This window comes from Lineus longissimus, chromosome 17 (genome assembly GCF_910592395.1).
Source record: "Lineus longissimus chromosome 17, tnLinLong1.2, whole genome shotgun sequence".
Lineage (NCBI taxonomy): Eukaryota > Metazoa > Nemertea > Pilidiophora > Heteronemertea > Lineidae > Lineus > Lineus longissimus.
This window is the reverse complement of record NC_088324.1, coordinates 9,616,038-9,634,063: the sequence shown is the minus strand read 5'-3', so window position 1 is coordinate 9,634,063 and position 18,026 is coordinate 9,616,038. Positions and strand designations below refer to the sequence as shown.

The window sequence follows — 18,026 nt, the reverse complement described above, 5'->3', positions numbered from 1 at the left end:
GCTCTTTACATTAACTCTCCGCGTAAGGGTACTACTTTCATCGAATACCCCCCTTCTGGATTGACATATCATGCAATGAAAACGGTCCTCTTTATCAATCAACTGAGCTGTGCTTTTATATGACAGTCACCCGGATCAACCTTAACAAGGATGTTGCTTCATCCGTGCATGGCCTGAATGAGATGAATTCCGGGCCTGAATGTGCACACCTAACGGAGAGGCCCAACAATAGGTGAATTACGATGTAGGCGGATGCATTTTGTCAGCCAATGGTATGAATAATCTTCTCTGATCTCTTCCTGATTTAGGAGTGTCGAGTATAAAGAACATGTACTTCCTTGTTCGCGAGAGGAATGTGAAACTTAATTCTTAATAAACACGCAACACGGATATATATATCAACAACATAGTTTACTTTTCTACCAGTAGAAAACCAAATTTACATCACAGTATCGTCAGTCTTGAGTTCTGGTTCTATCATCCTGAAGGAATCGGCGGTTCTTGTCCGCTTACAGGGCCGGAGAAGCGAACATCAATCCGTGATTTTCTCAGTGTATAGTTCTACAGAAGAGTTGTGAAACATTGTATAGAGGCCAATATCATAAAAGAGGCCAAAGTAGGCCTGAGCGATGTGCCCTAGACATTCTCTTGGGGACCCAATTTCCTTCAACACCTTATACAGTGGGAACGACACAACTCGGCGCATGACCGAAAATGAAATAAACTCTGATGAAATAAACCGCTGACAGTGATGACGTCACATTTAACAACAACTATAACCATATTTATCCATAAATAATTATTTACAATTAACAATTTACAAAATTCATTTTGATATTTTTTCTGTACAAAAGTTTATGTCGGCGTCATGGTAGTCCCTGACATGAGAATGTACTAAAATATTGAACACGCCATTTTCTCAAAATATTTCATTTCGCTCTGGTGTTGATGTCATTGAAGTCCAGGGCCACTCGAAGACCACGAGGCTAATATATGTCAAATGATTGAAATAAGAACCCATTTTGCTCGGACACCGGTAAAGGACACGAGAGACGTTTCGAAACGTCCCGAATTACATATCTCGACTCCGTCTGCAGGCTTTGCAACATCAGTGTGCCAGAAGAATAAGAAAAGAAAAAACTTGGCAACCAGAAGTAATTTCAATTTGGATCCTTTATCCCCTCCCGATGAAATAATTTTGCTTCTGAAGTGTTTGTGGCTTGTTGATGACATCATACACGTGCAAACACCGCCAGGGACAAAGAGACCCGAATATTTAGTGGGACAAAGGATCATATACCAAATCGCCACTATGCGTCGCTGCAGGTGGTGTTGGAGATGGCTAGCGTAGTTTTTTAAGGGTCCTGTCTGGAGAGGTCACGGTCCTCCTAGCAAGCCATTTTCGTACGAAAACCCAACATATCGCACAACGTCTTCTTCACTCTGACATCCGTGCGCTGATATGGTTGTTGGCGAGGTAATGATGAAGATGAAGAAAAACTACCAAGGTGACCCTGCAAAGACAAAGGTTTAGGCAAATGTATTTTTATTCCTGGGACAGAAATGCGGAGGGGTGGCATTTTTACTGGACTTGACAAACTGCGATTTACCCTCATTACACACCAGCAGCATCTCGAATGCACTCCTCCGCAGCTCGAAAAACATATGTTGAGACGTATGCGCTTGGAGACGTTCGACCGACACCACTGCTATACTGGGGTCTCAAAGGGTTAACATGAATATATGCCATATCGCCAAAATCGGACATCCTAAAGCCGGTTATAGCCACCCGAAATATTGACTGAAACAAACGGTCATCTTAAGCCAGTTAATCCGTGCCTACAAGGCCCCTGGGTACAGTCAGTCAAGAGATGCAGCCTCTCAGAGATGTTATCGCTCGGGGTTATTTCCTCCACTAACCCTGGTCGGACAGTGAGCGCCCCCTGGGAAAGGAGGTTAATACGTTTGTCATGAATTATCTAAGATATATATATGTAGTCTTCCTGGGTTTGGTATTTCAAGTTTTTCATGTTTGTGAATTTGGTAATGTATAGTTAGTTATTTACACGGGTTGCTGCTAAAACATTAGGGTGTTTTTTGCAAAGTCCGCAAACACCAACGCGAAATCATTTACGTTGGAATTTCGGGAACTTTCCAAAAACCTCCCTATTGAACCCTTTGACGTGCAGGTCGACCCAAATTATGTCAAGAAATATTTTTGTTCACATTTCTAAAATGGTGTTATAGTATTGAGAGATCTTAATCAACGCGCAGCCAGAATAGCATGTTGTAAGTCCAGTCCCTCAGCACCGCGCACGTTTCAAGCGATGACGTCACTATCAAACTAGCCATGCGCACTAACAATCATAATGCCGAGAAAATAACAGTCATTATCATCAGCTTTAACTGTAGAGACGTCCCTCTCATTAACCAAGCAAAATATTCTGTAACAGCCCTTGTCTAGGGACATACCTTTTAATTATCGCGAGGGGGTACCCCTGGGAAATGTCCGACGCGTCATACAGGCATGCCACTTGGAGCAAAATGATTAGGCAGATATCACAGGCGAAGCTTGTATGCTAGCATTGTAATTTTCCGGGCAAATTTTCCAAATGATAGTGTAGCCAAAGTATCGGCATGCTCGGTTCGTTAGTGCGGGGAGAGGCCCGCCATTTGGCAATAATTATAGGTTGTCGCCGAAGAGCTTGCGGCGCAGTTGAAGTCGCCTGTGTTGACACGGGCCAACTACATTCTACATTCATCGGAGAAGGGATTTAGAAAAACCCTGGTATCGTGAATCAGGTAAAATATTCATTTGATATTCGTTCAAAGCATACAACATTTGAAAAAGCTATCAAAATACTAGGCTAGCCATTTTAAGATGGCCGCAAAAAAACCGTGTCTCTGAATTGTCAAGGCAACATTTCGCAATTCTTCTGAATGAAAAATAATCGGTTTTCAAGAAGCAAAGTTACAGTTTCAGGTAAGAGCTGATAACTGCAATTCATCCACGGAATAAGACGACCGCGCAAGACTCACCCGCAGGACTACTCGTCGGCGACGACTGCATCCCGTGACTGCTGTCCATCCCATTGGGGTCCCCCGGGGTAGTTTGTTGTTGGTGTTTCTTCTGCCTCGCCCGTGAGTTTTGAAACCAGACTTGCGTCACGCGTTTACTTAATCCCGTAATTTGAGCTATTCGTTCTAAATCCTGGCCGTCCGGATTCGAATCAAGTTGGAAATTAGCTTGAAGCACCTGTAATTGTTCATCAGTAAATGTTGTCCTAACTCTTTTGGCTTTGTTTCTGGCTGCGCTATCCTGTTCTGAAAGAAAGGAGAAGTATTTCAGACAAAAATGTAGTGAGATGATTTTGCTCAGAACGTATTCAGCGACGGCAGATTTGTTCGAATGAGAAGCTCAAGATTTGCAACATATGGGACCGATGATCAAGGCAACGAGCGAGCCATGCGCTACAGGACGGACAACGAATCTGGCCAAATAGCAGGATCAACTGTGTACGGACACAAGGTGGAAGTACATCCGACGAACAGGGCTGACTGCCCGAGGAGCGAACGCGATGGAGAACTGTGAGAAGATCAAGGCTGCGTAGGTTGGAAGGAGACTCCCATTGAATGCGACAAACAGTAAAGTTGATACACATGGTATGTTTGACCATGGTATGGACGTTTCCATTCTAGCTTACATCAGTTTTGCACCAATTAGCCTGTAGAAAGTCGAATGACGCAGTACCCAAGGTAGGCCTGGATGGTATTTTTCGTGACGCTAACCGAGTACTAGCATTCTATGCGCGAATGGCCGGCAGGGTCAAACCAAGATTCATCTATCAATAGCCAGGGAAAATGCCTCGGGTCAGATATCCCAGTTTCCATCGCCCATTGTGACCGCATCGCCGGGAGCCAAAGGACAGGATTAGCCAAGATCTGAAGAGCTAAGACCGTAGCAATAATGTACATAAGAACTTAATAGTAGGAAGTCATTGTCACAATTTGGCGGAGATTCGCGACGAAATTGTCGCAGAAACGTTGTATATTTGTCATCTGGTGGAATAATTTCCGAAGATTATCCCATTTTCGCGTATCTAGCATTTGTTAAACCTCAATCTTCCCAGTAAATAGCCAGCGCAATTCTCACGCGGACGAAAAGCGGAAATGTATGTTGTCGCCAATGAAAAACTCCGTTCCGACTAATAGTCCAATTTTATGCTGTGATAATGAGTTAAACTATAAAATACGGAACGGCTTGTGAGGATAATTGGGACGATAATCTCAATATTGCTTGTGTCTGAAGCGTTTTCTTTTCGTAACTGATGGAGCGAATGCGCATTGTCTGAGATATTGCACTGGTATATTTGTGATTACCAACCGACGACAACGACAAAACTCGGTAAGGGATTTTATAATAACCTAAGGCGCATGTCACGTGATTGTTTCTACCTCGAGTGGATCCTCTTTGATTGCTACGGCACGTGACGGGACTGCCAAGCACACGCCCGAGGTACTGTGGCTGGATCTGATTTAGTGTTGTAATTTACGACGGCGATATAACACATTCTCCGAGATCAGATGCGATTTTTAGTTATCTCACTTCCCATAATCTGGCTAATCATGTTTTTAGGATTGATACTACGAAGCGAACACCGGAAAGAAGAAGTCGGGATTGTCGCAGTGAAGGTTCCGATGACACTCCTAGGCACAACGCCCTCCGAAACAGCCCGAGAACCTTATGGAATTGAAAATATTTTACAACCTTCGTGATATCAAAAACTAACGAGAAGAGTTTTGCGTACACTGAAGCAATGGTTTTCGGGTGGGGGCGGGTGATAACAAGCGGGGTACGCCATAGATCTCGAGCAGACGACGACAGCCTCCTTGTGACCATGAATGACTCAGCGAATAAATCACGACATTTGCCACGACAAACAGAAAATTGACTAAACTCTCAGTTCTTCGATACTTTGTCAGTGCTTGTGGCCAAACACTTGGAGCCAAGAAGCAGACGATACAAATCCCGCCCCCAGTGGCGATCTCGCCAATTCCCTCAATGCATCATCCAGTGCCAAGAGGACCCGTATGACTCCTCGGGATGAGTTTAGACCCAATAATTGAATTCTCCGCCTCGCAGCAGAAGTCGGCTATGACGTTGAGTTATCTTTCCCATGTGGCCAATACAGGACACTAATAGAATTTCTTCTACGCCATTGTTGATGCTTAATATTGGGTTTTGAATATTGTCTTCATCAAATTCACTTTTGCTATCTGGCCATCGACAAGTTCGTCATTGATTAACGACGCGCGATTCGGGCAGCCGAGCACGTGCTGGCGGAGATGACGTCAGAGTGGGAGTTACACGGAAGACGATTTTAAAGGAGTCGTAGCTGGTAACTATTTAGCAAATCACAATGGAGGAAAATTCTAAAAAACACAAAATATCACGGAATCGATTTGCCGTGAACTCGTTGAATATCTGTTTTAAGCTTTAGTATGCGACGCAGCGTATCGGTGCAACGTTTAAGCTTACAAATGTTTTCCCGAGTCACTATTGGTTTACCCAGAGTCAAGACTCTGGTTAACCAACACTAATCCCTCAATCACTACATTATGACTCTTACGTCACTGGTCATTTTGCTGTTTTCCTTGGTTTGCGGGTCCCATCTCCAACGCTGACTGGTGGCCCCGTCTATTGTGGTCATGTCCACGCCGGCTGGAGATGGGTCCTACAAATAAAGTGAGCAGCCATAAGTATTAGTATTGGTTTTTGTGTCTTCACATTCAGGCAATGGATTTTTTTATTATTTTTTAAATTTTAGGTCACCTTACAAGAATATTGATGGTCTTTCCGCAGTCATCTTGACCCGCAATGTTTTGAGTTTGTGGAGCTCGATAGAGGTGACGCAAACGCATGAGAGTCAGGATGCCCGCAGTCAGCCGAGATAAACTGGCCAGATGAGTTTCTGATCCACCAAGAGACTGATGATATTTGAACAAATTGGATAGTATAAAATAAACGGACCACACCCACCATCATTCCTATAACTCTAACGACCCTGAGCCGGCGAAAAGGAACTTTTTGTTAACTTTTGTCGCCTCAATGATGCAGGTTTTAGTGATTGAGATGGTTCCAGTTTTCCTAGCCCGGTGTACCTCTCACCAAGCCAAGTATACCGTGTAACTAATTGGACGCTTTTGTCACAGGAGATGCCACAAAACCTTGGCCAGATTCGCTTATGACACAAGGGGTATATTATACCCCTATCTTTTGTCTCCCGACGCGACGAAGATAAATGTACCATTTCACCGAAAGAAATCCACATTTTACGCAAAACTTACCTCGATTCGTTCCGCCTTCCGCTAACTCAACGTAATGTGTTTTACAAAGCACTCTATTGTCTTGTAATGCGAATTCCTCCCCTGTTGATAATTGTCTCTTGCAACTGTCACAAGCGAAACACGCCAAATGATAAACATTGTCCTTGGCTCTCCTCACCCAATCGTTTGATTGAATACTCCGTGAACATTTTGCACATTTTGTCCCGAATTGTCTGCAAAGAAAGAACATACAACGACATGTTAGAACGTAATGAAACTGACCTATACAATATACCGCATCGTATCGGTGTACAGCAATGTTGAAATTTGTAGTCGATGCGTATTAACATTATTGAGCTAAAAGCGCAAATTTAATTTCAAATTTCAAATATATTTTAATTTTCTTAGCAAAAGGCGTCTAGGCTTTTTTAATGCTGGGTTTAGAAACTGAATGATAGACATTCGGCATCATGAACACCATGGTCTTGTGCTCCCTTTACATGTATATAGCCGGGGTATTTTTAGGATGCAAAAACCCTCGTTGGTGGTCAAGATAGACGGCAGTGTTAATCACAAATCAGGTATTCGGAATGCAACTTGCCAAAACCTTGGTGGTCAAGATGGACATTTAGAGACAAAGCATGTAACAATGATACCGCTCCAGAGTTCGACCTGTGTTTATCATGAACCAGACACTACCAAAGCAAAAATAAGGGGGAACAAAAAATGTGACATTCTTCATAATTATATTGTAATGCTGGCCTTTTCCCACCAACATTATTACATGGCTGTTGCGTCGACTCGTTGTGGGCAGTACTCTGGGGGCTGGTTCACAATAACCAAGAACAAGCCTCGCTAATGAAGCAAGGTCACGAATTAAATAAGCAAATTATTCAACCACTGAAAAGATATACTAGGAACGCGCAGGGCCAGAATTGTGATATGTGAATGTTGATATCATCTACGATGGAGGAGGAGGTATTCGGAATGCAACTTGCAAAAAAAATCTTGAACGAATTTCATTTTATAAATATGCGAGGCAGGAAAAAGCGTATTTTGTTAGGTTGGGTTTTTTCGTCTCAATTTTTGTCCCACCACCGGGATCTGGCAGGGCAAGAATCGTGCGTGATACGTTGATGCAATATCATCTACATTGTAGGTTGAGGAATGAGTGTCTATAAACATAATGTGGCAACTTTAAAATATAGCATCAGAAAACAAGAAAAACATTTATCATCTCAATACACTCGTGCAGATGTGGAGAAACAACTCCAGAGATTTTACCCGATAGGTAACGAAAAGATGAGCACTACAGAACGGAAAAGACCATCTACGAATGCTTCAAGCGAAAATCCAGAGTGTGGCATCATTATAGGGCCGTTTAGACGACGCGAAAAAATCCGGATGCGTCCCGAATCCGGATTAATTTTTCGTCGTGTAAACGCAAAAAGATCCGGATCAATGTGGTTGCATCCGGACTAAAAAGGTACCATCGCCTTGGGTGGTTTTAATCCGGATTCATCCAGATTCGATCCGAATGCGGTCTTTTCGCCTGTCGTCTAAACGGCCCTAATGAAACAATAGACGCCATCCCATCGCGCGACCCGCATACCAAAGTGACGAAAATCATCCGTTTACCAAAGACGCCAAATTGAATTACGCTTACCTCTTGTTCCAGGGAACGTGCTGTGCCTCCGTGTGTGATGTTTTAGTAAACCCGTCTTGAACGGGATGAGTGTTTGTCCTACGATTTCACGAGTGTTTTGAGATGAGTAAATAAATTTTCTTGAGAAATTGGTAGAGTCAATATAGGAAGATTCGTAGCCATACCCCGAGGCCTTACGAGTGAGTATTTGAAGAGCCGTACGACTGAGATGCAGAGTCGAAAAGGCGGTTATGCCTTATAGTTTAATTTTTCTTGGTCCGCGGACGATACGAGTGCAGCGACAAGGCTCGCCAAGTGAGGGAGAAGGCGGGCCAGAGGATTGCGTCAATACACCTCTGGTGTCAACTATACCCGGGGAAGCAAACAGAAAGATAAGTTGCCACCTTAGAGAAGAGTTGTATACAAAGCTTCATATTCCTTATGAGCTACATTCAAGTTATCGCATGTGGCCTATACATGTAAGTCCGTGATAACGCTGATGAGAGCATTATTGTCACCTCATGATAAGGTAAGTATCCCATGAACATCATTGCCAATGGATACATATGTCACACCCGGAGGCGCCAGGTAACATCAAACATACGGACCGCTACACAGGTTACATCACCCCGCCACATCACCCCGGCGCCTCTCCCATCACCTTGGCGATGCATCCACGGACTAAACACGTCGGGGTGCCTCATGTATCTTTCATGATGGATTCCAAAATGGCCGCTAACAACTTCCGTCCTGTTTATTGTAACCGTGGTAATGAGGAGTAATTTTATGGTGGATACATGCACCAGTAGTCCCGGATTTGCTGAGCTGTGAGAAAGCTGGTTAACTCTTTAGTATCTGGTACCACTGGACAAGTTTAGGTCAGTGTTCGGTTTTTGGCTAAGAGTGACCACCTCAATAACATAACATTGAGAGACTGCAACGCCCCTGTGTGGAGGTTGCAGATTTTGTGACAGTAACTTGTTGTCCATTGTATACGACACGCCGCTGTTAGAATGTCGCAACAAAGGGTCCGACGCTGAATTGGCGTGTAGATATCTTTAAAACAATTTCATTGCTCTCAGCTTTCCTTTTAAGAGAAAGTCGGGTAAAAAACTGCGCGTGCGCAAAGCAACCGGAAGTGACAAATGAGCCAATCAAATGCGCCAACAGAACAAAGGATTGCTCAAAGAAAGCGATTATTTTCCTTATCTTATCCATAATGAGACTATCATACCATGGACAGTTTTTTCTCCAAGACTATCATCACATTGCTGAGGGGTGTTTGCAGTAAGTTAATGCGAATACCACCTCGAATCATGCCGCCGAAAGTGGCAACAACGAAAAGTATTAACTAATACCCAACAAATTAAACAAAATCATCAGTGCTGCTGGGGGCGGTCGCCCTGACGTACGTGTCAAGCCAAGTAGACCAGAAAAGGCTTACACTGAATAAACTGGCTCTAACTGTCATTTTCTTTTCGTTTCAGCTATAGGTGCAGATGTCGATTTTTCACGTATGTCGATTTACGTACTTGTGTATCATAGGATGACGTAATGTAAAGCTTCATCGCCACGAACCATGCGCTTCATGCGAAACATATTATACGCCAGCATTTGTTCTTTTATGTCGAATCGTATTTCCAGAGAATTCAGGTGAACTTGAGTCAAAATTACACACACCGAATGCACAGATTAACAATACATTTTCTTGCCATTTTCTGGGTGAAACTCAGGTAGAATATAGTGCAAACTAACTAGACATGAGAAAGAAGTACATCATCTACAACAGATAGATTGGAAAGTGTACCCTTCTTCGATTGGAATACTTTCTAGGATACTCCAGCCATGCGGCGATCAACTAACCGTAAAATTGGCAATGTTGAAGTAATAGCTATGATACACAGAGCATTGTTGAAGACGCAGGAGTAATTCACCAGCATCACCACCTCATCTCATGTTGCAGATCTGATTACCGCGCAATCTTCCCTCTTATCTATTTGTTTCTGAACATCGCCTACCGCGGTCAGATTTTCAATTATTCACATGTTATGTTGTTCCGAGATGTAATAACCGTACAAAAAGTGGTTTTGTCAGAAAAAAGTCTTCGATAACCTTTCTTAGTTTTGGGATACACCTACCGTAGGCGGATCAAAGAGGGCGTGCCCCTTCTTCTACAGAAAAATCTTTGAAATTTAGAGTTCAGTTGGATTACAAGTCAACACTTTTTTTATTTGACAGAATATGAAGGGAAAGGGGCATTTTGTCCACGACAGCCTCTTCTGTAAGAAAGGAAGAAGATGAAAGATAGTGCCACGTTTCTCACAGAGTCCAATCTAAAACTTTCTATGACCGGCACAACCTTCTGCAAGCGATGCAAACAGAAACAAAGGAACATGTCAATTGGCTTGAAATGATTCCGACTGACCCCCAAGAGGAAATATCACATAATCAGTGACGAAATTGTATTTAACAAGTCGATGGACATTCACTTCTGCCCGGGGTTACAATTCTCGTTTGGCCGAGATAGGAGCGGATTGCGCAAATTGGCGGGAAAGATCGTGATCACGCGCGCACGAGATTGTAACTATTATTGAACGATATTTCACAGTGTTTGGTTTTCACGGCGACAATTCGCACGGTAAACTCACCCGAGTGATTTCTGTGTGTAACTATAAAGTTAGTCACGACCCCCTAATAAAATCACGCGAGAAAATCAAATCCTTGCTCTCGGTAACGAGATTATTCTCTCGGGTGACGTGTTAGAGAGTAGGCCAATAGGGGGTCACACAACACGATAGGCTTTTCAAACCGAATTTTCGTTTTCAATCATGGGCGCGCAATGAAATCAGGGCCGTTTCCCCGGGGGGCAGACGATGATGTGACTTGTAACAGAGATCTCGGACGCCCTTCAATCGCTCTATTATCGGATATGATTCAATTATACGCCAGGCGGGACCGAGACGCTGCGCTCTTTGGCCGAAGAGTTGATACTAAATGAGCACACTTGATGTTTGGCGCAGGGTTTGATTTTCTGTGTGCTAAAGTGCAGACTGTTAGACAAATGGTTATCAGAAACAAGAACATTTGATTACAAAGTTTTGACGTCTTCAGGTCCCCACCATCTTCTCCGATTACTCGTGCTACCTCCCTTAATCAAAATGTTGCATCAAAAAGTTATGCTTCCGCTCCAAAGATTTTAATGGGAAACCTCTCCGGGCCATCCATCCTCATCTTGGTTTATGAGGCAGCACGAGGACACCACAGGTATTGGGACGAAATCCACGATCATACAATGTATATAGTCAGTTCGGTTTTAGAAAACCATGAACATCCAAAGAAGGAACAACTGTCGCAAATTGCATCTCCTCGATTGGTTGACATGTTATTTCACGGTAGGGACGACCAAGAGAAATGTTATGAATCCTATATGGCGTTAGTGAGAAAAGCGCTATAAGGGTTAAAGTTAGTTTGTTAAAGAAAAAAAGGAATGTACTTCACCTGAAGGGTATCTCTTCTAATTTAACGAATTTTCTGAAATAGGGGAAAGGGACTTGTAGTCTTTGTAATGTCTTGGGTAGTATTTCAAGTGGTATTCGGTGAGCAGGTGGAATATCGAAGGGGAAGAATTCTAGGAGTAGTGTAGGTTGCTAAGTCAAGTGTACGCCGACTAGACAGCCTATAAACAAAACGTGTCTCAGCAGATTGCAATGCGTAACAGGCTATACGGCTTCCGTCCGCTTCAGCGGAACGGGAATTGTATTCCGCTGAGATAACAGAACCGAACGGAACAGAACCGAACGGAACGGAACGGAACAACTTACAATGCGTGTGATGGACGGAAATCATTGCACTGATCCGCCAGAAATATGAAACATTTTTCAAAAAAACTTTCAATCACTTTCCATTGCTTACCTGGCATAGTCTATTTTACAGTAAACGTTGTCTTCTTTCACAAAACACGTGTGTTGTCGGTCGAGGATATTTTGACAAACACAGCACCGTAAACAGGCCACGTGCCACGAACGCCCACTAACCCGAAGCAAGTATCGGTCCGTTATGAGATCACCGCATGCAAAGCATACCTCACCATCGGGCTAAAAAGAGAAAACAAATATTTTTTACTTTCCTGTGTCAATTCGTAGACGATTATCGCCACAAGTCCTACATTGTAAATATTATCTGAAAAACGATTAGTTGAAAAATAAAAGAAGTTGTGAGGATGTTTGAATTGAACGAAAATAATGTTGCCGGCCCCGTACGGAATCGGTAATGCGGGGACTCCGTTATGTACTCCACGGGCCGCCAAAGCATTACCTTTAGATATAATTCATCTTTTGTTCAGACGGATAAAAATAAAAGGTTTGGTCTGTCGGAATCAATGCGGGCTGAAGCAAGACCGTTCATGATAACTCGGGTGTGATGTAATCGGATTTTCTCTTTTCGTTTAATGATAAAATTCATCAAAGTGTTTAAGTGGTTAAACACCTTCTCGCATTATCTAGATGTAAAATGACAGGAAAGACCACATTTCACAAATGTTCATTTATTCAAACAATCACTCCATAAAGCAATTTTAAATTCGCGACAATTTCTTCAATATCGAAGTCACCACGTCAATCAAGAGATGTCAATCTTGAAGACGCGCGCGGAATCTTTACCAAGGATCTCTTATCCCATCTGGGGTAGAGAAGGACGTCGATTACCCGGGCTTTACCGGTGCCAAGTGTCCTTCACGCGCGAGGACCCGCCCGAACTCCTCGACATCCCCGTAGAAACCTTCCGAGCAAATTGCTGAAGTGTCCGCGGCAAGTCCGGCCGCTGCGTAAAGTGTTTGCTTGACGCTCATTTAGCCGTGCGCAGCCAACATCAGGGACGATTCCCCCACAACACGAGGGAGTGAAGATCGCCCAAGATCTCAAAAATGCTGATTCATTTAAGATACAGGAAGCAACTGAAGAATGGGACCATTTGAACCGCCATTATGAACAAATAGCGTTATGTCTCCCTCATAAGAATTCGGCGCGGGTCTGGACAATTGAATATCTTCGGCGATCGTGATATGCCTAATTCATGAGCTCAGAGTCAGAAGTTGACCCCGGTATACCGTCTTTTGATCCCGGCGTTTGTCGATATATTATGGAGAAAATCAACTTATAACAATAAGAAGGCTCGGAAGAGACATGTATGCAAATTATCCTCGATGTGGATGAGATAGAACGCCGCGCGTCTCGCGTCATTTTTGTTGAGACAATTATATTTGGTGTTTTATTTGCGGTGATGTAATTTAATGTTGCGGAATAAAGGAGGGTTGGGAACACGTTTGAGTGTGAGATGCCGATGGAATATCAATAGTACAGTTCAGTGAATGTGGCGGTTAGATTCTGCGTGTTTCGAATTTCAGAATCCCTTCTCCACAGCGTGTATGTCACCAAAAGTTATTTACCTCCCGGGACCCAACCGAAAGAAAAAATCTCGTGATCTCCCATAAATCTGTAAACCAATCATACGTCATTGCTCATGGCAAGACACCCAATTGAATTATGACATTAGTCGTGTTATCATCACGTGTATCTGTAACTACTGCTTCACTAGCCAAGACAAGATTTTAATTGCAACATTGGCACAAAATGGAACATAATTGCCCTTATCTTGAACGCGGTGTTATTTATTTTTCGACGCGGTTCGCGATCGGACGGGCCCGCCGCCGGAATGTCGCTGCTATCACGGAGCGATCGGCCCGGGCGATAACCCCGACCATCTATTCTCCCTGATGATGACATCACACTAACTGGTTGTAGATCAACCCTTTAAAGCTGGCCTCTTAGAGATATTTACTTTTTCTGTGCATTCAGACCCTCCCCCCCCCCCCCCCCACACACACCTCCTCTGCTCAGAATCCTGGACCCAACCCTGCGCTGACGACATCACTGATGCAATCAAGAGGTGTTTCGTTTAAAATGCGAAAGAATTCAAAGCTCGTTCTTCAAACAAAAAAATATTTTTACTCAGATTCCGACGGTGACTGAAATAATTCAGTTGCCAGGCGACGGAATGCTAAACGAAATAACGGAGAACAAATTCCACAACCTAATGAACAGACCGGAAGTAGGAGACCATGTGATAGGAACGTCAGAGAAGCGGCACGGCACCACAGCGGAACATGACGACGAACAACGAAGACTCCTACCCACCTCTTTCCCTGTGTTTCTCAGACCAGATGCACTTTTACCACGACACAAGAGCAGGTGTCACCGTCTCGCCCTATCGTAACAGATTAGCCGCTAAGACCCCCTAATCCCCCATAACAGGACAGGGGTCGCCCTCAGCCCGTGGGTCGGTCACTGTTGCCGGCGTTGGCAGCGCCGCGAAGACTTGTGCCGAGTCCGTGTGACAGCTGCCGACCCTGGTTTGGCCAGCGCCCAGGCTCTGTCAGGAGGATTAAGGCCCTATATCGTCGCCAAAAAATAAACAGCACTAATCGGCGATTAATCCGATCACGTATTTACTTTTGTATAATAGGATAAATATATGATTATATTATTTTGTAAACAATGGTGTTTTGGAGGAAAACAGTTAGCATTGCGGTTTGGTAACATAAGGTTCATATGGACCAGTGACTCAATACGGTTCCGGTCATAAAAAACAACAGTGAAGTTCCGATGTTGACATTTTTCCCGACGTTTTGGTAGCCGGACTGCAGGGGTTAAGTTCTGCTGTCTGACAAGAGTCCTTCCCAGGTTGCTGGGGAACTAATGTGACATGGATAAAGTTGATTACCTTTCCAAAAATTACAGCGGCACGCGACCTATACCAAACTGTCGAGTACACCACCCATTTCCCCGTGGTCCATCAAACAGGGGAAGTTTTGAATACATTTTTCATGATCTCCGCATATCATGTCGGTCTAACTGTAAAACACACATCTTAGAGTGTTTGTTGTCGACATCAAATGACTGCGATCACTTTCATTGTTGATGACAGTCTATCGCACCCGAGTGATAGACGTTGCTTATGTCACCAATATTGCAACTTATGTGCGCTATGTGCAACTTATATATGGGGAATTTTAGATGCTACATTCATTGCGTTTCTTTTTAGATAATTATGTCCTAAATATTATTGTCGTGCATATCTTTAAATTCTTCCGTTGTGTAGGGATTGTGACGCAAGTGTATATTTTTACGGGAAAATACGTGTAATAACAATTAATATTGATGGTACAAATCCACGATATATATGATATCGAATCCGTGTTGATATACATAATAGTACTACATGTAGGTCCGTTTTAATATAAGCCAGAATATTCTTGATATACTACACGACAGTAATACATGAATTTTAGTCTTTTCACATCACATCATATGTAAAAGTCGTATTGAAATATGCTTAATTATGTTATGCGTCCTCCGATGACTGTCTTTATTGGCAAGGTTTAGATACCCTGCGGCCATAAACACAAAAAGGTATCCCCTTTTTGCAGAAAAGACACCGGGTGATAGATTGAGTGAAGTGAGTGATAGACTACGAAGATTCTATAGACTCCGTGTTTTCACAGTATTAATTACGTCAACAAACCAATATAAAAGAATTACGTGTACCATGTTCTAATAATAATATTAAAACGATAATTAACAAAAAGAAAAAGCTAGTTATTTGTTTTTATTTTCACTCCAGTTAATTAGATAGTTTTGATAAAACATGTCAAAACAAACGCAGACTGTCAGGGTTCTTAATTTCGTTGTTTACAAGTGTTTGGATAGCAGTTTCCTATTCTCATTTGTAAAACTTGTTGTGACCCCCAAGCCGAGTGATCATTAAGTTTGCTTTTTGGAGAGTTGTATTTAAGAGTTAGATTATATAGCACAGACACCAGATAAAGTTTAATTACGTTTGTTGAAAATAAAGTTTGTTGAAACATTCTGATTGTAGCAAGCTTAGATAGATGAGCAAGAAATTGTTGTCATCATTTGAGAATTTTGAACAAAAAAAGGTTTTGCTTCTTATGATGTGGTCTATTGTCACACGAGCTAACAGCAATATTCGAAAAAAGGCGCTCATTTGCGTAAATGAGCCGCAAATGTCGTCATCTTAGGATTTCTGTCCAAATCTTGAATAAAGACGGAAATATGGCGAAAAAACTTACTTTCCTTCTGGGAAAACACATCATCCCTTAAGTCATGCTTCACTAGTCAACTTTTAAAATCCCCGCAGAATTGAAATCCTACTTAGGGTTCACCCTCTTGGGGGTCGTAGGGTACATTGTCCAGTCATAGAAAGATCGACTCCTTTGCTGCTATGGTCCACAGAAAAACAAGGGGTCCAATCCCCGCATTGAATTTTGTTAGTAAATCCTCTTGTCCGTTATACAACGTATATGTTTTATATGTTTCGGAGACACGTTGGTAGTGATTTTTTACCCTGGTCCAAAAAGGGAGGGATGTGTGTCGCTCACGTCCATTGCTCCGTAAGTTGGGTATAACTACAACGGTTTCGGCTGGTAACAAACTGGCACATGTATCCTGATGGACCCTTTCTGTAACGGCTCCGTTGATCACACGAGCCAGTCTTAGCCCTTCTCAAGACGGAGATGAAAATTATGCGTGTAGTACGGAGAAAAGACTAATCAACTGTTTTGAGTTATATTTTAAAAGGGAGTTGCCAATGCTATGTTTGAAGAAAAACACAGTTTCATCTCGGCATACATGTATTCATGAACTAAGCTTTCTCTCTGTCAAATCGCTTCAGCATCGAGAGTCTAAAGATCGTATCACCATCGGCCAGGAAGGAATCTGACCTTAATATAGGATGCTGGATTAACTTAAGATCGGAGACATCACCTATGGGACCCTCCTTAAGCTTTACTGGCCATTATTCAACATCGTTGTAGCTTAACTGTAATACATGTTTCAACCTAACTAAACACATTGACATATGAAAGTTTATGCATATTCGTGCGGTTGAGTGTTCTTGTTTAATTGAGATCAAGATTTTCCAGACTGCTTTACTTTTCTTGTACACATCGGAATTTAATGCGAACGACCTTAAAGCGAATATCCCAGTGTGTAACAGGGATTTAATTGTGATATTAAACAACTATGATAAAATGCATCTGTCACAAATATGGGCTGCACTGACGCGACATTTGTTTTGGGTTTAAACGCGCATTTGTTCATAGGTTTTTAAGTCAATTGTAAGTCAATTGCGCCGGTAAAATTGAAGAAAAAGGTATTTTTATTATCTATCTATTTGATACTATAAAAGAGGACAAGGCAAGCTGATATCTGATGAAAAACACTATCAGCCCGTTATGGGAATGAAAACGAACTATTCTCGTGATTTACTTGTATCGAACATCATTTGCCACGATAAGAAATTAAGAGTTATGGATTAACTTGAAAATGAAAGACTATGATGTGCATTATGATAGTGGTCCTTTTCGCTTTCCGCATTCGCCAAACGAACTCTGCTAAATGAAAGATCGTTTCAAAACCAATGACAAAATGACATATAACAAATAACACGCCAAGTTGGAATAATTATATATCTAATAATAACTTTACCTTGATAATAAAAGAATGAAGAGAGTCGTCGGACATGTTGCCCCCGTATGTGTCATCATCCAAGTCCATCTCCATATCGTCAGAGGTGGTAGACATCACAGAATCGGACATCTGACTTTCCGCCGAATTTTGGCAGTTTAGATCATTAACTTTTTGCGGCAGCGACTTAGTCCTTTGGAAATAAGCAGCAATAGTCCGGTTTTTGTTCTACATCACTTTGCCGCGATTTTGAAGTTTCTTGATACAAAATCGCAAGAAAGTCGCGGAAAGAATTCACAGCATCCAAGATGGGCCAAAGTCTAAGCCAAAGTAGCGCAACTTTTGTTATGTTTATGTTTTTACAAGTTTAAAATGGGAAAATGGAAAGCAAAATGTTCTTTGTCAACACAAAATTTGTCTTTTTGCCACAAAAAAGGAAAACTCCTCAAACCGTGGTAATGTCCTTATGAAAACAAATGTCGTCTGCGAGAACAAGTTTCACTCCACGTGCA

General features: G+C 42.5%; 1 protein-coding gene across 1 annotated transcript; it reads right to left on the bottom strand.

Moving 5' to 3' along the window:
* Positions 1-29: 29 nt before the first annotated feature.
* Positions 30-18,026, bottom strand: LOC135501051 (LIM/homeobox protein Awh-like). The gene is made up of 5 exons (XM_064792778.1): positions 17,536-18,026; positions 11,885-12,066; positions 6,349-6,560; positions 3,040-3,324; positions 30-1,514 (listed from the first exon to the last, which is right to left on the bottom strand). Exons 1-5 carry the CDS (start codon positions 17,644-17,646, stop codon positions 1,501-1,503), a joined length of 804 nt encoding a protein of 267 aa, XP_064648848.1. The 5' UTR covers positions 17,647-18,026; the 3' UTR covers positions 30-1,500.